Source organism: Heloderma suspectum, chromosome 1 (genome assembly GCF_057233095.1).
Source record: "Heloderma suspectum isolate Gila_16-S chromosome 1, 16-S_ref, whole genome shotgun sequence".
Taxonomy (NCBI): domain Eukaryota; kingdom Metazoa; phylum Chordata; class Lepidosauria; order Squamata; family Helodermatidae; genus Heloderma; species Heloderma suspectum.
Genome location: NC_139458.1, coordinates 49,690,550 through 49,709,688, shown reverse-complemented (window position 1 = coordinate 49,709,688; position 19,139 = coordinate 49,690,550). Strand labels below are relative to the sequence as shown.

At 43.6% G+C, this 19,139-nt stretch overlaps 2 protein-coding genes across 5 annotated transcripts; one reads left to right on the top strand and one right to left on the bottom strand.

Moving 5' to 3' along the window:
- Positions 1–783: 783 nt before the first annotated feature.
- ACYP1 (acylphosphatase 1) lies at positions 784–6,392 on the bottom strand. 2 transcript variants are annotated; one of them, XM_084842169.1, is made up of 3 exons: positions 6,145–6,392; positions 5,500–5,595; positions 784–5,048 (listed from the first exon to the last, which is right to left on the bottom strand). In XM_084842169.1, exons 2-3 carry the CDS (start codon positions 5,581–5,583, stop codon positions 4,833–4,835), a joined length of 300 nt encoding a protein of 99 aa, XP_084698295.1. In that variant the 5' UTR covers positions 5,584–5,595; positions 6,145–6,392; the 3' UTR covers positions 784–4,832. The 2 variants fall into 2 exon arrangements, with proteins under 2 accessions (XP_084698295.1, XP_084698287.1); XM_084842161.1 differs by lacking the exon at positions 6,145–6,392 and adding an exon at positions 5,913–6,065.
- ZC2HC1C (zinc finger C2HC-type containing 1C) lies at positions 6,002–17,588 on the top strand. 3 transcript variants are annotated; one of them, XM_084842134.1, is made up of 3 exons: positions 6,002–6,084; positions 13,401–14,688; positions 16,164–17,588. In XM_084842134.1, the coding sequence occupies exons 2-3, from the start codon at positions 13,420–13,422 to the stop codon at positions 16,470–16,472; spliced, it is 1,578 nt and encodes a 525-aa protein (XP_084698260.1). In that variant the 5' UTR covers positions 6,002–6,084; positions 13,401–13,419; the 3' UTR covers positions 16,473–17,588. The 3 variants fall into 3 exon arrangements, with proteins under 3 accessions (XP_084698260.1, XP_084698248.1, XP_084698256.1); XM_084842122.1 differs by lacking the exon at positions 6,002–6,084 and adding an exon at positions 6,163–6,482; XM_084842130.1 differs by lacking the exon at positions 6,002–6,084 and adding an exon at positions 6,385–6,482 and having other exon boundaries at positions 13,123–14,688.
- Positions 17,589–19,139: the final 1,551 nt, after the last annotated feature.

Below are 19,139 nucleotides of genomic sequence, written 5' to 3'. Positions count from 1 at the left end.
CTTCGAAAAATATTGCAATGAACTCTGGGACTTGTAGTATTTGTGAAATCCTCATTCCTCCTACCCCCTACTTTGGAGCGGCTTTCTTTTTCTTTTACCTGCAGCAGTCTTCTGCGGGAGTCTTTGTGCTACCACATGTGGTCACACACTCAAAAAGATGTTCAGTTAATTAGTGATGGGCTAATACTCAGCAATTCCTAAGTAAGCCGGGCAAAGTGGGATTGTATAGCAAGAGAAATCTTTGAACAGGTAACAAGAAGCATAAAGACATTTGTTACAATGAAAGAGTGGATAAAAATCTCTGGCTTGAACAGTTTGGTTTCTTTTTTTTCTCATTTCTTTTTAATTTTAATTAACCGATAATAGCTCTTTATAAATGTTTATTGGAATGTAGTAAACTGGATGTTCAGAATATTAGGGATGAATGGAAGAATTAGAATATCATATACAGCCTAATCAATGGAAAGGTGCTTTAGCTTCAATATGTAGCACTTCTCTAGACTTAAGATTGAGGTTGATTCAATAAAAACTGATGTTTCAGATATACTGGATGCTACAGTGTCTTGTTAAGAAGAAATTGCTAGATGTTGGCAATGTAATGTGGAAAATGCCACATTACACCGCTAACATCTATGGTGTGGGCATGTTCTGCAGTGGCTTCTTTTTGGCCAGAAGTTATAATTTGTGTTAATTTTGTTTTAGAAAAATCTGATATTTGCGGATGCTCATGTGCTTTGAAATTATATTCTTGTGGCACTGAGGATAAACAGATGGACAGCCACAGTGGATCCTGAGAACCTTTATAATTACAGAAAGTTATACAAGAAGCTTGGAAGGATAAACATCTATTATTCAATGGTCGGAGAATCTTACTGCTTACATTTGAACATATATCCTATAGTCATCAATCTTCTTTAGATACAATTCAGAGATATGGACTGTTTATATTAATATGTATACCTAAGATATGAGTGTTAAATCTTTGTTAATGTTATTATGAATTTCTCATTTTGTTTTGTTTGTTATATTGCAAATTAAAATGGTTTGGTTTCTAATGCAGCATTCACATTATAGATGTTGGATTAGATGCCCCTGCTGGGTTTATTATTCTTGTAGTATCCAAAGGAGGAGAAAGGAGGAACCAGGGTAGTTAGGCCAGACTCAGATTACATAGGTCAGAAAGTGAGATGGTTATAAGTCCACCCAAAAAGAAGTGGGATAGCATCTGACCCCCCTTTGAGTACAGATTATATGATTAACACATGGCACAAATCTAGAAACCACCACTAATGTAATTACTAGAAAATATTTGCTTCTTCTACTGCTCTTTATTCAAGGAGTTCAAGAATTCATATCTCTATATTGAGTACATCAGCTAGAAACCAAATCAGGGCATGAATGTTGGGCTTAAAACAGGTTTGTAGTGTGCATATACACCACAGGTTAGAACCTTTTTAATGTTCTCTGTTAGAGACATCTGAGCACTAGCCATATAGTTTTCTCCATGCAGTACAGATTGCAAATGCACAAAGCATTTGTAAACCATCTCATGTAAAATATAGGATAGGCTCCACCATTTAAATGTCTTTGTTTTAATGAAGCAGAAGTTGAGTTGGGATTTTCTACACATATTATGATCGAATGGGAAGTAATTAATGAGGGTTGTATTGATGACCGAGACCATTAATAAGCAATAATAAAGTGTACTGTAACTAACCAAGGAAGAATGTAAGGTTGCAATCCCATGGGAAATTACTCTTTAAAAAGTAAAATTTAAATCAATGGGGTACACACCTAGACCTTTCCAACAAAGATTTGTTACTCATACTTTCAACTTTTCCACAATGCTGTTGTAAGCTCACCCTGCTTTCACACTCGTGTGAGCATGCTAGCTCTGTGTCACAGCAAGTGAGAAATGATCAATGCACTGGAGCAGCAGCAACTATTTACAATGGGCAGAGCATGGTTTGGCATCAGAACGCTCCAACTCCTTCAGAGCAGAGCAGAAAGATCTCTTTCCCCCTGCACTCCCCAAAAACAAGACACATTAGAGATCCATTTCTTCTCTTAGTTGAAGTGAATGAGCTGGATGTCTTTGCCCTACTTCTGTGAAGACTGACAGGATACCTCAAGCTCCAGGACTTAAGTTTATATACTAAGTTTAAGAACAAGTAAAATTTACTGCTGAACTTTTGTTACAGTGAGACTAATAATACTAATTTCTGCCCTGCTTTGTCTGATTACAATTCCAGCATTATACACCAGCGAAACTTATTCTTCTGATTGGTGACGTGTGCATTTAGAAAGGTTTGTATATCACCTCAGAGGGGTGCATTATATCCATGCAGTGTTACTGATGATAGATTTCACTCCACAACTGTCTCTCCATTCACTTATGTGGCAAAAAGGGGCACACTCAAGGATAATACTGCAGTGAGGGTTAAACTTGCTCCTTACTCAGTGACTCCCAACTATTGAGAAATCATACCTGTTCCTGTCATCATCTCTCTCATGGAAGATAAGGCTGACGATGGCTATATACAGTCAGGGCCAGAAATATTGGAACAAGGATAACTGTTTTGGCAGTTGGCCTCTGTACACAACCACATTGAAGTTGAAAGGAAACACCCAGATGGGAGCGAAGTCAGGACTTTCAGCTGTAATTCAAGGGTTTGACAAAAGTGGGGCACTAACCATTCAGGAAGTACAGCCAGTGGCATACACGCACCCCCATCGTTGGGGGCTCAGAAGTAATGGAACAAACCAAAATCATTTCAAACTTAAGGATTGCCTTTAATACCTGGATGAAAATCCTTTGCAGTCAATGACTGCCTGAAGTCTGGAACCCATGGACATGACCAAATGCTGAGTTCCCTCCCTCGAGATGCTTTGCCAGGCCTTTACTGCAGCTGCCTTCAGCTGCTGCTTGTTTGTGGGTCTTTCTGCCTTCAGTCTTGTCTTCAGTAAGTGAAAAGCATGCTCTGTTGGGTTGAGATCAGGTGACTGACTTGGCCATTGAGGAACATCCCACTTCTTTGCCTTGAGAAACTCTTGAGTAGTTTTTGCTGTATGTTTTGGGTCATTATCCATCTGCAATATGAAGTGGCGTCCTATCAGTTTGGCAGCATTTGGCTGAATCTGAGCAGAAACTATAGCCCTATAAACTTCAGAATTCATCCTGCTGCTTTTATCAGCAGTCAGGTCATCAATAAACACCAGTAACCCGGTTCCACTGGCAGCCATACATGCCCATGCCATAACACTGCCTCCACCATGTTTGACACACAGATGATGTGGTATGCTTTGGATCATGAGCTGTTCCTTTCCTTCTCCATACTTTTCTCTTCCCATCATTCTGGTACAAGTTAATCTTGGTTTCATCAGTCCAAAGACTCTTATTCCAGAACTGGGCAGGCTTTTTTAGGTGTTTGCTGGCAAAGGCTAATCTGGCCTGTCTGTTCTTGAGCATTACCAGTGGTTTGCACCTTGTCGTGAAGCCTCTGTATTGACCTGGCTAGATGTTGTGAAAGGGTTCCTCTTCACCATGAGCAGAATTCTGCGGTCATCCACTTTAGTTGTCTTCCATGCTCTTCCAGGCCTTTTGCTGTTGCTGAGCTTGCCAGTTAATTCCTTCTTTTCAGGATGTTTCAAACTGCTGTATTGGCCACTCCGTGTTTTTGCTATCTCTCTGAGGGGTTTATGTTGTTTCCTCAGCCTAATGATGGCCTCCTTCACTCGCATGGACACCTCTTTGGACCTCATGTTGGGAGTTCCAGTGAACAGCTACCAAATGCACATGTAACACTCAGAGCCACCTCCAGGCCTTTAATCTGCTTGATTGGTCATGGGGTACCCAGGAAACAGGCCACATTTGGCCATGCAGCTGCTTGTCAGCCATTCGTTCCATTACTTATGAGCCACCAACGATGGGTGTGTGCGTATGCCACTGGCTCTACTTCCTGAATGGTTAGTGCCCTGCTTTTGTCAAACCCCTTGAATCACAGCTGAAAGTCCTGACTTTGCTCCCATCCGGGTGTGTTTCCTTTCAACTTCAGTGTGGTGGTGTATAGAGGCCAACTGCCAAAACAGTTATCCTTGCTCCAATATTTCTGGCCCTGACTGTATAACATCCAGTACCAGAGGTATACCGTCTCTGAATACCAGTTGCTGTGGGATATGAATGGGAGGATATTACTGCATTCATGTCCTGCTTGTAAGCTTCCCATAGTTAATTTGGTTGATCACTCTAGGAATAGAATATTGGTCTAGATCCTGCACTGCTGTTACGTTCTCTGCCTCTTCCTCTGGATAGCCTCAGCTTGGTTTGTTTCTCGGTCAAGTTGACTGGAGCGTGACAGAATGGTGGTAGGAATTGGCTTTCTTATAGAGATTACAGACTGAACTCATTCTAAGAAAACCAAACCAAAAACCAAGTGCACATTTAAAAAACATCTATAATAAAACACAATTTGTATGACATAAGAACTAAAAACAAACGAACAAAAACCATGCCTGAAGAAAACCTAGAACAACACTCCTAACTCACTTGCAACCTTATATTGTGACAATCTAATTTTTGCATACACTTTTGGACATAATATACCCAAGGAATTTCTTTACTAACCGCTAATATATTAGCAATCAGGTTATTAGGTTAGTAAGTCAGCCTACAGATGAGAACATTCAATGTAATAATATAATATAAACAAATAAATAACCCTTAAGATTAAAAAAAGTTGCATAAAAATAGATGAAAACTAAAGTGAAGATTTTCTTCTAAATAAGCTTATGGTTCTTTCTGTAAGTCTAGTGCTTTCTCCCCTTCAGCCTTGTTATTTGACAATGCAAAAGTCACTATGCTCTAAATGAGCAATCTTCTTCTCATTGAGGAATTCAGCTTTGTCGATCTGAGACTTGGGACTTCCTGTCTTCTGAAGCCATTCTTGAAGCTGTCGCACTTTAACAGTAAGGCCTTGGATCTGTCCTTTCACAGTGCCATAGTCAGTGTTCTGGACCCAGCCAACCACACCCAACTTCTTTCCTTGAGCCTAAACAAAAAGAGAAATGCATATGTAGAACACGCTGGCCAAAAGGCAATGTAATTAATCTGAATGGGAAGAAAACTACATAATATATTTGTGCAGGACCCAATATCCCAGAAGAGTGACATTTCTGCTGCTTAACCCTCTGGAAATGCAAAGTGGGTCTATTTAGAAACATGTTCTTTGTCACTGGCAACAGGAAATGACAACATAAAGCAGGATGGCTGATTCTTGGAACAGAGTCCAGCAGCAGCTCCTATACATGTCCAGTCAGAGGTAAATCCCACTGATTTCAATTGGGCTTACTCCAGGTAAGCACATACAGGATTACAGCCTGAGGCCCTCAAACTTGAGCACTCACCACTACTGAGCCTAAATGACCAAAGAGGGGAAAATAAGGTAGCCAAACTGCTGCCAGCCTAGCCCTTTGTTTGCCCTACAGGCAGGGCACACGCACCTGTGTGTGTTTGCGGAAAAACACCCCCTGGACTTTCCCAAACACCTCATAATCCACTGAAATGAGGCCATCTCCCTCAGCCATGGTCGGTGGTGCCTGGACCAAAAGCAGAAACACAATTAGACAAGAAAGGAGATGCAGGTGGCAACCCCATATCCACCCCTTCAGACGCAGGGAGAGGAGGGTCCCCCCAGCAGCCTCCAACGAATGTCCCATAGGGTGTAAAGGGCGGCAGCGGCAGCTCAACCCAGTGAAAATCAGCTAGGAAGAGAGGGCTGCCTCCCCGCTCCGTCCCTCCCTCCCTCAATCCCGTGTCCTGCCCCATAAGGGCAGGCAAGAGGGAAGGTGGGAGGGCCAAGCTCCCGCCCTTATTTGCATCCTCATGAATCTAGAAAAGGGGGGCGCCTTGGGACCTGAAGGCTCAGGGGCCGCTCCAAGTTCTGACGGCGCAAAATTCCCCCCAGCCTTGCCGCCCGGGAGAGGGAGGGCCTTCGCGGAAGCCACTCGGAGGCCAGCACGTTTGCGGCGCACCAACCGCCACTAACAGCTCCGACCCGGCTTATCATGGAGCTGCCCTCCTCCCAGGTGACTAGAAAGGCCCCAGCACGTGGAGCGGAAGTGGAGCTGGCCGTCGAGCAAAGCTACCTGGCACCCACGTCCCTTGGTTAAAACGAGAAATAGTCCCGGGTGCGGGCGGGATAGTCTTGAGCCTCAGAGACAGAGCAGCCAATCGTATGATTAAAAACGACACCGACAAACCATTAAGCTCGCGCGCCATTAAACACACACATACAGAGACACACAGGGAGACAGAAAAAGAACGTTTGTCTCTCTGATATAGTTCGTTAGACTCTATGCGGACCCGAGAGAAGCTGACCGGAAGCCACAAGAGCGGAATCGGATGTAGCTTCCGCGTGCTCGTTGCTAGGCGACTGTGGTAAACAGCTACATGGGGGACTGGAGGCTTGGGCTAGAAGAGGCAGGTGAGCCTGGTCTAGTTGGTCGTATCGGGCGAGGGAAGGGGGGATCTGGAGCAGGCAGGCTCGGCCCGGATAGGCTGGCCGGCCTTGCGGGGTGCACGAATCCAAGTTGCCATCGCGACCGAGCCGCTGTTGATATTCACTTGGCTTCATCACGTTTCTGGGTGGAAGGTCGCTGTGCCCTTTGCATTGTAGAGAACTGAACGGGTAGTTGCCTGAGGCGAGCATTAGCAGGACACATTACTATGTTAAACTCCTTTAATTCTAAGCCTTTGTTGTTTAGTCGTTCAGTCGTGTCCGACTCTTCGTGACCCCATGGACCACAGCACGCCAGGCCTTCCTGTCCTGCGCTCTCTCCCGGAGCGTGCTCAAGTCCATATTCATTGCATCGGTGATGCTATCTAGCCATCTCATCCTCTGCCGGCCCCATCTCCTTTTGCCTTCAGTCTTTCCCAGCATCAGGGTCTTTTCCAGGGAGTTTTCTCTTCGCATTAGGTGGCCAAAATATTTGAGCTTCGGCTTCAGCATCTGTCCTTCCAATGAGCACTCAGGGTTGATTTCCTTTAGGATGGACTGATTTGACCTCCTTGCAGTCCAGGGGACTCATAAGAGTCTTCTCCAGCAACACAGTTCGAAAGCATCGATTCTTCGGCGCTCAGCCTTCCTTATAGTCCAGCTCTCACAGCCATACGTTGCTACTGGGAAAACCATAGCTTTGATTATATGGACCTTTGTCGGCAAGGTGATGTCTCTGCTTCTTACTATGCTGTCTATGCTTGCCATAGCTTTCCTCCCAAGGAGCAAGCATCTTTTAATTTCATGGCTACAGTCACCGTCTGTGGTGATGTTGGAGCCCAAGAAATAAAATCTCACTGCTTCCATTTCTTCCCCTTCTATATGCCAGGAAGTGATGGGGCCAGATGCCATGTTCTTCGTTTTTTTAATGTTGAGTTTCAAACCAGCTTTTGCACTCTCCACTTTCACTCTCAACAAGAGGCTCTTTAGATCCTCTTCGCTTTCTGCCATTAGGGTGGTATCATCTGTGTATCTGAGGTTGTTGATAATTCTCCCGGCAATCTTAATTCTGACCTGTGATTCATTCAGACCAGCGTTTCTCATGATGTACTCTGCATATAACTTAAATAAGCAGGGCGACAATATACAGCCTTGTCGTACTCCTTTCCCAATTTTGAACCAATCGGTTGTTCCATGTCCGGTTCTTACTGTTGCTTCTTGACCCTCGCACAGGTTTCTCAGGAGACAGGTAAGATGGTCTGGTACTCCCAGCTGTTTAAGACTCTGCCACATTTTGCTGTGATCCACACAATCAAAGGCTTTAGCATAGTCAATGAAGCAGAAATAGACGTTTTTCTGGAATTCTCTTGCTTTCTCCATGATCCAGTGAATGTTGGCGATTTGATCTCTAGTTCCTCTGACTCTTCGAAACCCAGCTTGTACTTCCGGTAGTTCTCGGTTCACATACTGCTGAAGCCAACTTGTAGGATTTTGAGCATCACCTTGCTGGCATGTGAAATGAGCGCAATTGTGCGGTAGTTTGAACACTCTTTGGCATTGGCCTTCTTTGGAATTGGAATGTAAACTGACGTTTTCCATTCTTGTGGCCATTGTTGAGTGTTCCAAATTTGCTGGCATATTGAGTGCAGCACTTCAACAGCATCATCTTTTAGGATCTTAAATAGCTCAGCTGGAATACTGTCATCTCTGCTACCTTTGTTGTTAGTAATGCTTCCTAAGGCCCACTGGACTTCACTGTCTAGGATGTCCGGCTCAAGTTCAGTGACTGCACTACCATGGCTATCAGGGACATTCAGATCTTTCCTGTATAGTTCTTCTGTGTATTCTTTCCACCTCTTCTTAATCTCATCTGATTCTGTTAGGTCTCTGCCTTCTTTGTCCTTTATCATGCCCGTCTTTGCACAGAACGTTCCCTTGAGATCTCCGATTTTCTTGAAAAGATCTCTAGTCTTTCCCATTCTATTGTTTTCTTCTATTTCTTTGCATTGTTCATTTAAGAAGGCCTTCTTGTCTCTCCTTGCTATTTTCTGGAAATCTGCATTCAGTTGGGTATATCTTCCCCTTTCTCCCTTGCTTTTCACTTCCCTTCTTTCCTCAGCTACTTGTAAAGCCTCCTGAGACAGCCAGTTTGCTTTCTTGCATTTCTTTTTCTTTGGGATGGGTTTAGTTGCTGCCTCCTGAACAATGTGATGGACCTCCGACCATAGTTCCTCAGGCATTCTGTCTATCAGGTCTAATCCCTGAAATCTATTCCTCACCTCCACTGTATATTCATAAGGGATATGATTTAGGTCATACCTGAATGGTATAGTGGTTTTCCCTACATTCTTCAATTTAAGCCGAAATTTTGCAACAAGAAGCTCATGATCTGAGCCACAGTCAGCTCCAGGTCTTGTTTTTACTGACTATATAGTGCTTCTCCATCTTTGGCTGCAAAGTACATAATCAATCTGATTTCGATATTGACCATCTGGTGATGTCCATGTGTAGAGTCGCCTCTTGTGCTGTTGGAAAAGCGTGTTTGCTATGATCAGCATGTTCTCTTGGCAAAACTCTATTAGCCTTTGTCCTGCTTCATTTTGTACACCAAGGCCATGCTTGCCTGTTATCCTGGTGATTTCTTGACTTCCTACTTTAGCATTCCAATCCCCTATGATGAAGAGGACATCGTTTTTTGGTGTTAGTTCTAGAAGGTGTTGTAGGTCTTCATAGAACCGATCAACCTCAGCTTCTTTGGCATCAGTGGTTGGGGCATAGACTTGAATTACCGTGATGTTGAATGGGTTGCTTTGGATTCGTACTGAGATCATTCTATCGTTTTTGAGATTGTACCCCAGTACTGCTTTTCCCACCCTTTTGTTGACTATGAGTGCTACTCCATTTCTTCTGAGGGATTCTTGCCCACAGTAGTAGATATAATGTTCACCTGAATTAAATTCGCCCATGCTTGTCCATTTTAGTTCGCTGATTCCCAAGATGTCGATGTTCAATCTTGCCATCTCATGTTTGACCACCTCCAGCTTACCTTGATTCATTGACCTTACATTCCAGGTTCCTAAACAATATTGTTCTTTACAGCATCGGATTTTCTTTTCACCACCAGACACATCCACAGTTGAGTGTCCTTTCGGCTTTGGCCCAGCCGCTTCACTCTTTTTGGCGCTACTTGGAAATTCCCTCTGCTCTTCCCCAGTAGTATATTGGACACCTTCCGACCTGAGGGGCTCATCTTCCGGCATAATATCTTTTAGCCTTGTGATACGTTCCATGGGGTTTTCTTGGCAAGAATGCTGGAGTGGGCTGCCATTTCCTTCTCCAGTGGACCACATTTTGTCAGAACTCTCCACCATGACCTGTCCGTCTTGGGTGGCCCTGCACGGCATAGCTTATGGCTTCACTGAGTTACACAAGCCCCTTCGCCACAACAAGGCAGTGATCCATGAAGGCGAATTCTAAGCCTAGCCTACTGCTAACCTCCACTGACAGCATACTACCTTTTAAAAGATGCCAGCTCCATCACTCTGTCCTCTAGGGATGGAGCTTAATAGTCAATGCATTTATATGCAGGTACAGTTAATTTAGGAGTGTTTTGTAGAAGCGTCGACTCAGTTATGAAGCTAATTTAAACGTGGGTCAGCCTTCTTCAGGTGCCTCGCAGACAGTTGAATGCAAAATAAAATGTGTAAAATGTGCATGGACTCTGAAGCTGGCAGGTTACACCAACTACAGAACATGTGTATCCAGAGGCTGAGGCCCAATCATTTGCTTTTTTCCTTAATTTACATTTGAACCAAAACAACGAGTCCCCTCTTCTGTAAGACTTACCAGTTAGTTGTTTGGCTGTGTTGATTTGTTTGAATTGGGGGTGGGAGGAGTTATGGATATATTGAATAGTTGTCATTGTTTTAAAGTGTCTGTTCTGGGAGGAACCTAGCTTGTTTTCTGAAATCGTTGGTCCACCTCTAGTTCACATCTGTGGACCATCTCTTGCTGACTTGCTGATAAATGTTCTTCTGTAGTCTAAACATCTGCTGCAGTTGTCCTACCATTAGTAGACCAGTAAGGTAAAGGTGTCCCCAGCCAGTCATGTCCGACTCTAGGGGATGGTGCTCATCTCCATTTCTAAGCCAAAGAGCCAGTGCTGTCCGAAGATGCTTCCGCGGTCATGTGGCCGGCATGACCGAACACTGAGGTGCATGGAACGCTGTTACCTTTCCCGCCGAAGCGGTACCTAGTAGACCAGTAAATCAAATCAAATATGTGCCAAGCCACACTGCCATTGTCATAGATTTTGCTAATTCCATTAGGGTTAGGAGGTTCACTGAAAACAGTCATAGTTATGCACTATATATTATTAGTTTTGTTTTCCATGAGAACTGTCATGGTGGATGACACCTATAGTGCATCTAGTTAAGTATTCTGGATACTACCAGTGGTCAGCTAGACACTAAATACATAAAGCAGGATAGCGATCTTCATCCATTATTATTAGTGTCTAGCTTCTGGTAGTCAGGGGGCTTTCATGAGCTTATGTTGGTGCACCAGTTGCTGCGTCTCCTGGACAGAGATAGCTTGACCGCAGTTATCCATGCCCTGATAACATTTAGGACTGACTACTGTAATGTATTGTACATGGGGCTGCCTTTGAAGACTGGTTGGAAACTGCGGTTGGTTCAGAATACAGCTACTACAGCTAACTGTGACTGACGATTTTAAATATGTTACACCTGTGCTTAAAGAATTGCACTGATTATTAGTCTGTTTCTGAGTGCAATTCAAGGTGCTGGTGCTTACCTTTAAAGTGATATATGGCTTGGGACCCAGGAACCTGAAGGAACAACTTCCCTGTTTTTTGAGGGCATCTTCAAAGGTTCTCTTCAGGTGAGATGAGGCAGGTGGCAACCAGAGAGGGGGTATTCTTGATTGTGATGCGCCATCTCTGGAATTTCTCTGGCACTAACATTACTACTTTATTAGTGCCAAATAGGTTTTAATGTTTTAACAAGCTTTAAAACGTATTGCTATGTTAACATGTTGTAATGTATTATACTTTATTTTAAGTTTTGTATTTTATCATGTTTTTTGTAAACCACCCTGGAAGCATTGCTAAAGTATGCTATAGATATCTATTCAATGCAATACAGTACAATACTATACAATACAGGGGAGGTGTTTTGCTATGGCAGGTAGTCACAATACTGATAAAATGAACTTATCCTCCACATATTCATCTAATTCTTTAGAAAAGCAATTTATAGGAATGGGGGACATGATGCTAGATAAACATTCTTTCAGAGCAATCCTATTATTCTAGTATGCTGCATAGCCACTATACTAACCTAATCTAGTTGAGATCACATACTCAAACAGCAGCAGAGGCAACACTACAGCCAAAGACACAGAAGCCAATCTAGCCAAACTGACAAGACACTTCCATAGCATCCTTAGCAACCCTGCCACCACATACCTCCATGTATGAGACCTAACTTCCTTGCCTGGATCTTATGCACTCCTTGAGGTATGCTATGATTGGCTGTAGAATTAGTTGATTGGAATCTTTTCCTCTGTTCCAGCTTTGGGGGCAGGGAGAGAGGAACTGACGAAGGGCAGTCGTCTTGAGCTCTCCATTGATTTCAGTGGAGCTGTTTTAATTTACATCCTTTACAGAAGTAATGATATGCTGTGGCAGAGAATGGAAATGAACCCTGAATGAGCATAGGATTCCTCCTAAGTTCTATGGTCCTGTTCCACCCACTGTTGCCCCTTCCACCATTGGTGCTCTGTTGGCTTAAGGGCATTGCTATACTATCACACTTTTCTTCTTGCCAGCATAATTCTGTTCTCTCCCAGTCAAGGGGGATCAAGTTGCAATTCCATCCTGGATAGGCTTCATGTGGGGCCTTTTATGTTTTTTCCATTGAGATCATGGAGGCAGTATTGCCAAAATGTGCCCTTTCGTTAGCATAATTCTGATGTTGATCCATGGATCTTTGCTGGCTCACTGAAATCTGATGCAGGGTCTCATGAGAGTTCTTGTATCTTTTAGTGGGATGACAATATTTCACTTAAAAGGTTTCCCTGCAGTGTGAGCGTTAATAGTTCCTATTATTCTAAAGCAGCTTTTCCCCAACTTGGTGCCCTTCAGATGTGTTGAACTACAGATGGCTGGGGATGAAGTGAGTTGTAGTCCAACACATCTGGAGGGCACCAGATTGGGAAAGGACAAAGGCTGCCCCAAAGCACTGAAAGTCAGGAAGTATATATATGAAGGGTTTTTTTGTTAACGGCTTCATTAAGAATTGGGCAGCAGTGACAACATTAGAGAAGTCCTGCAGTTCAGGGTTGTATGTGAAGCTTCCTAGCTAGCAGACAGGCTGGAGCAGGTTTTCCTGCACTAACCTTGAATGTGTGGTGGGGTGGTAAATTGCACCAGTTCACATTTTTGTTGTATTTTTAATCTGTAAAAATCTGTGCAGGAGGCTTTCAAGTGATGATATTGTGATTTCCTCCATCCCTCCTCTACAATAATCTTTGAAGGGGGAAAGAAAATGACTGGAGAATCTGATACAATGTTTACCCATTCCTTACTGCTTGCTCCTTCCCTCAGGCCCGAATGTTGACATATAGATTATATGTCATTTCTACAACATTTACAAAGGATCCTGGATATTGTGTTGATACAATGCGAGGAAATCCTCCCCGTATGCAAAAACTGTTCTGTTTCATGGATCTTTTTTGGAAAACAAGGCCCTCCATATACCCCTATAAAGGTCCCCTAGGGCTGGTGAGGTCTTGCTTCTCCTTTCCCCTTTTATAGTGGGGGAACAGGGTTCTAGACTGAGAGCCCCAGTGATAGCATGCATATAAGTTATTGCATTCCCCTAGGTTTTACTGGAAATGCTGAATGGCTCAATTGCAGTTGGCTGTGTGTTCACATATGGATCCAATGACGTCCAATCCCAGTCTTCCTGCAACAAGCCAGGAGAGGTGTCGTCCTGAGGCTCTTAAAGAGCAGTCCCAACTAGAGCACTTGAGGACTAATATCCAACAGCAACTCTTGTGCAGCAAAGATAAGAAGCTGGTAGAACTTCATATCCCAAAAGGGCGGAGCTCTTCCTGTTCTCAGCCTGAAGAAAATAGCCAGCTAATCTTGGAGAAGGCAGGCTTCTATTCTGCTGGCCCTCACAACTGGTATTTCAAGGGTCAAGCCAGCATTCTTTCCTCCCACTGGAGAACCAAGCGGAGAGAAGGTGTGGACAGGGCATACCCACTTAAACCAGTCTTTCACCATAAAGCTGGGAATGTTCCCCTACCCAGTTCTTGGCAGGTTGGAAGCCCACCAGCTAGAGAGACTCCTTCCAGTGGCACTAACTCAGAGAAAAAAGGAAGGTCACATGCAGTCAAGGCTCAGCCTATTGGAGTGCCGTCTCCTTTTTCCATAGAGCAATCCAAGAGAGCAACTTCTCATTCACGAAGGGCAGAGCCAGGCTACATTCAAAAACTGGAGGCTGCTGGACGGAGCTTGGAGGAAGAGATCCAGCGGAAGGAGGCCCTCCTCAGGGATAAGCTGAGGAGAACAGAAGAAGAGCTCCGGAGAATCCAGTGGGAAAAGCAGCAGGCAGAAGCCAAAGTGAGAAGGGAGCGAGGACGACTGTGGATGCCTGAGAGGAAAGCAGCAGGTTTTACTCACAGCGATGTTTCCAGATCTACAACCCAGCCATGTGATGGTCAAAAGGTACATGTTCGAGAGAGCCCCATAGCCTCAGTGGGGACTGCTCAGCTTCCCCAGGTGCTCCATATGGAAAGGCTCAAAAAGCAAAGGTTGGTGGCTAGCAACAGTAAAATTCGAGAAAATGGATCTCAGTTTTCTGCCACTTGTAGCCCAGAACTGGCTCCCATGCATGTCCAAGCTCCTCCAGCAGCAACCCCTTCACGACATGTTGACTGTGTGGCAACAGAGCCATTATATATGGAGGCTCCAAGCAGTGTAGAGGATTGGGGAGAGTGCAGTTCCTGTGGACGGAAGCTTTACTGCTCCAGGTTGGAGAAGCACATAAGCATCTGCACCAAGAACCATGGCTCCAAGAGAAAAGTGTTTGATTCAAGCAAAGCTAGAGCAAAGGGCACTGAATTAGAGACGTATCATCTCTTAAAAGGCTCAGATGTCTCCCAGGTAATACATGTACTTACTTATACATGTGCTTAATTCCAGATAATGCATATCCTGCTCTTCCATTGATTTATATGGGGCTGCTAGGCAGTCTCTGATCCAAATGCTGACCAGCATGAGCCCTCCTTAAGTTTAACAATATAGCAGCATCATTTGTTCTCAAACCATTCTCTAAGCCTGGAAAATGAGGTTCATTATACCCTCTTGCCAACTGGGGCAGAGAAAGAACCTCATTTTCAGTTCCCCTTGTCTGGTTGAAATGAATTTCAGTCCTGTTCTCTAGGACTTCCCCTAAAAGCATATGGAATTCCTAGTAAGTCTTGATGACGCAAGAATCTCCTGGTCCTTAGGGAACAAGTTCTTTCCCTTGAAGCCAATGTTGCTGACCCAGAGAGGCAGAGAGGTTGGTAGATGAGACCTTTGGGGATGTGATAGTCACATCCCACTCCCAGCGTGGCAGCAGTCACAGAGAATGAAGGTCTTAGGGAGGAGGGCATTACCTTGAGGAAGAGGGAAATGATACCTTAAAAGGGACCCATTAATTGGAGGATGATCAGATATCCTCTTGTGTTGATATGCTTCTGTGGGGTGGGGGGCTAGTGGTAGTGGCCAATTCAATAACTAGAAACAGACAGCTGGGTTTGTGACAGGTATGTAGATTGCGTGGCCAATTGCTTGCCTGGTGCAAAGGTTGCAGATATCTCATGTCATCTAGATAGCCTAGGCAGTGCTTGGGTGGAGTCAGTGGTTGTGGTGCACATCAGCACCAGTGATGTGGGAAGATGTTGCCAGGAGGTATAACAGCGTCTAGTGGGGTTAAAGTCCTCTTATATCAGAATATCTTCTGATATAACTTCTGTAAAAACCCCCAGAGAGCTTTGGCTACGGGGCGGTATAGAAATGTAATAAATAAATAATATCCATCCAATTTCACCATCCATTTCTCAGTTAACTTTTTCCTACTACAAGTGGTTTCATCTGCACCCCAGTTACAACAGTCAGATGATTTGATTGGTGGCACTGGGTTAGGTAGAAAATGCAGCAATGTAGATCTGCAGTGGACCTCTGAACTACATGACAATTAGGCTTCAAATAAAAGCAGTAAGCATTCCACCCAGCTGATAGAGCACATGCTTTGCATGCAGAAGGTCCCTACCTCGATGCCTAGCATCTTCAGGTAGGGCTGGAAACATTCCTGCCGGAAACCCTGGCGAGCCACTGCCAGCCAGTATTGACAGTAATCGGCTAGATGGACCAGTAGTCTGTTTCAGTAAAAGGCAGCTTCCTAGACTCCTGTGTACACTGTGAGGTTCCATTTGTCTAACTGCCTTAAAGGGGCTCAGAATTTATTGCATTAGAAATATCCTACTCTGTGACAACTGAATTGTGTCCATCACAGAAATAGTGGCAGTAAATAACACATTGTGAGCTGACAGGATTATACTAATGTTTTCTCCCACTCTTCCTTGTCACTACAGAAAAAGACATCCATCCAAAACTCTGAGGCTTCCAAGCAAAGCAGTGATATATCTAAGCAAAACAACTGGAGACAGAAGCATGAATCTTTCATGAAGACATTGCGCAGGGCTCGTGAGGTGCAGCGAGTAATATCCAAAGGGGGAAAGGCCTCAGATCTTCCCCCAGCACCTGCCATGGAGAACCCAGACTACAAATTGTGTCCATATTGCACCCGTCAGTTTGCACCTAAGGTGGCTGAGAGACATATTCCCAAATGCAAGAACATTAAGAACAGACCCCCACCACCACAGCAAAAGAGACGTTGCTAGTAGTGGGCCAAGGTGAGATCTGCAACTGGCATAGTCATATTGAGGCTCTCCGCCATTTTCCTCAGCTTGACAGTACAGAATAGCAAGCAGTGTTCCCAGTGCTGCTGCTTCACTTTTTTTCCAGTACAAAGGTGTAAAATCAGTGAGATGCCCACAAGCTGTGAACCATTAAAGCCCTTGTATTGTATATTAAGGTCAGTGCCTCCTAAGAGAATAGGGTTAGACGTAAGGTAGTGCTTTTCACCTCTGTGCTGCTGTTAACTGGTCCCAGTTCTCCTTGCACATTTGGCAGTAACCGTAGGATTTCTGTGTGCCTCTTAGGACATGGGATTAGTGTTCTTCAAAGAGGTCCTACTGAAAAATGGCAGAAGATCAAGCTCCCACCAATCTTGGCTCAATCCTTGTATGTCTTTGAAGGCATGGGGCCACCCTTTTTTATACTTAAGTGCTATCAGGGATAGAGACTTATAAGCTCTTGTAACTGGAATGAAGGTCTTAAACTATCCAAATGTGCAGTTATTTTCTGGCCACCATAGCAAAGAGTATCCTTGTGAAACTGCCGTTCAGTTTCTTGCCCACCTATAAATACGGGCAGACACCTGGTCTGTTCCACTTTTCCAAACCAGTCTGTAAGAAAATAGCTCTAGGGGAACATGGAAATTACTGTTGTGGGATGGATTACTTAAACATCATCTGGAGTGGCTCTTGATTCCTATATGCAACCACATGCTCAGGGAAAGGGAACTGAGAGGTGGGCATTTAGGTTAGCCATGCCTATGGTGTCAGGTTAATGGTTGAGAGAAATCTGGGAACTGGTCAGCCAGAGGAAGCATTCAGCAAGCAAGGGGAATGACAGAATGGCTGGCATTGTATACACACCATCTCCCAGTAACAAACAGTCTGTAATAAAATATGTAGAAGATAATTTGGATGACATCACAAAAGTGTAATTTATTGCAAGTGGGAACGTAAAGCATGAAGGAATGTACTGCCTCTATGTCACAACTTCCTCCCCAGTATGACTCTCATTTTATACAATGTAACGTTTTAACAGGTTATGTGGTTTGTAAAATGTGCCACAGATTTTCTCCCCTGAGACATAAATCTTCAAAACGCAGGTCTTGATTCAATAGTGAAAAATACTGATATTCAAGATAAAAATTCATAAAAATTGATAAAAATTCAAGATGGTAAGGGCAAAACTGCTGATCACTGGCTGTGAAACAAGTGGGCAAGAGTACTGAAGTGCTTAATTTGGGAGAATGTAGGTCGTGGACTTCAAGACAGTTTCTCCTCTGAAGAAGCCACTATACTGGAATTATGAAACAACTGTTGCAACACACTCTGAATTTTCTGTTGCTAACAAAACAAAAAAGGTGGAGGCTAGACCAGTTTTTGCTATTGCACACATAACATTTGCCTATTTCTTGCTTATTTTTGCATGTTGTTGTGTAAGTAAACACAGCATTGTCTTCAAGGGTGACCAGCTGGGAGGAAACACCTTGTACCTCAACCGATGCTAGGACAGCACATCCCCTATAGCAAATTATCAAACCTGTTTCTAGTATACCAAGCATGCACATCCAAAAGTTAGGGCTGAGAAGGCGCTATTGCTTTATTACACCAAGCACCACAGAAAGGATTTCCTTGCTTTTTTTCAGGAATCGGTGAAATTCTGTTTTCACTCTATGAAAACAGAGATCCGCAATCACTATTCTTTGCTCAAAACACATATATATATATCTGCCCCTCAACAGCAAGTTAATTATAGCAACAACAAAGCAAAGGCAGCATTATTGGCCATTAGAGAGATTTCAAAATCTGTATTAGGTCATATCCTTGTCAGCTTGGCTCCAGTCACAAAACAATGTGCAAGCTTTCAAGTTCTCTAGATCTCTTCATTAGGCAAAATGTTACAAAAAATGGGGGGTGGGTGGATGATGTTGAAGCCATGAATCTGCATGGTCAGTGCCAAGATGAAATGGGGGAGGAGGGGGTTGCAGACATTTGAATTAAGTTCTACCAGGTGGTATGATGATTCCAGGCTGCACCTGGGATTGCCCTCTAGGACTGCTGGGAAAAAGATACAGTGGTTGATTCCCCATTTCTGAAAACATAACATCCAGCTGTTACTCAGAACTATCTCCATCCTTAAGCAAAACACACTGGTTCCTTGGTACGAATAAAACAGAAGTAGAAAGAAACTAGGCAATTATTAATATTAACAAAGAGATAATTTTAGATAGTATACTAGGTAAAAAATGTATTATGAATTATAGCAGTTCTCATCAATGTGTGTTACGCCTATCCTAATGCACTGATGACTAGTAATATACAGTGCTGATAATTACTAAATAATATACATTACTAAAAACACCACTGATGGTATTTATACAAAACTGTATAGATGGTTAAGTTGTGCCTTTGAATGGTTAGGTTATCAAGAGTTTTTATACGGTGCAACAGAATTTTTAAAAAGACAGTTAAACAATACCATTATTGGGAGGATTTCAAAAGAAATAGCAGCAAACAGGCAAATACTGTTGCTGAAAACAAAGACCCCCTTCCATCCTAGCATCTCTTAATCATGACAAGTGTAGAACAAAGCAACCTCAAAGGAAATGAGTAGGTCTGTTCCACCTGAGCAAGATCTGAAGTCTAATAGTG

Bases quoted from the DNA above. Each gene is read 5' to 3' on its own strand.
- ACYP1 (XM_084842161.1), bottom strand. From the start codon at position 6,065: ATGATAAGCCGGGTCGGAGCTGTTAGTGGCGGTTGGTGCGCCGCAAAC. The intron at 5,596-5,912 runs GTCCCAAGGCGC...CTTTTGGTCCAG, and splicing joins AGCGGCCCCTGAGCCTTCAG to GCACCACCGACCATGGCTGA. The intron at 5,049-5,499 runs GTGCGTGTGCCC...CTTTTTGTTTAG, and splicing joins TTTTCCGCAAACACACACAG to GCTCAAGGAAAGAAGTTGGG.
- ZC2HC1C (XM_084842134.1), top strand. From the start codon at position 13,420: ATGGCTCAATTGCAGTTGGCTGTGTGTTCACATATGGATCCAATGACG. The intron at 14,689-16,163 runs GTAATACATGTA...TTGTCACTACAG, and splicing joins AAGGCTCAGATGTCTCCCAG to AAAAAGACATCCATCCAAAA.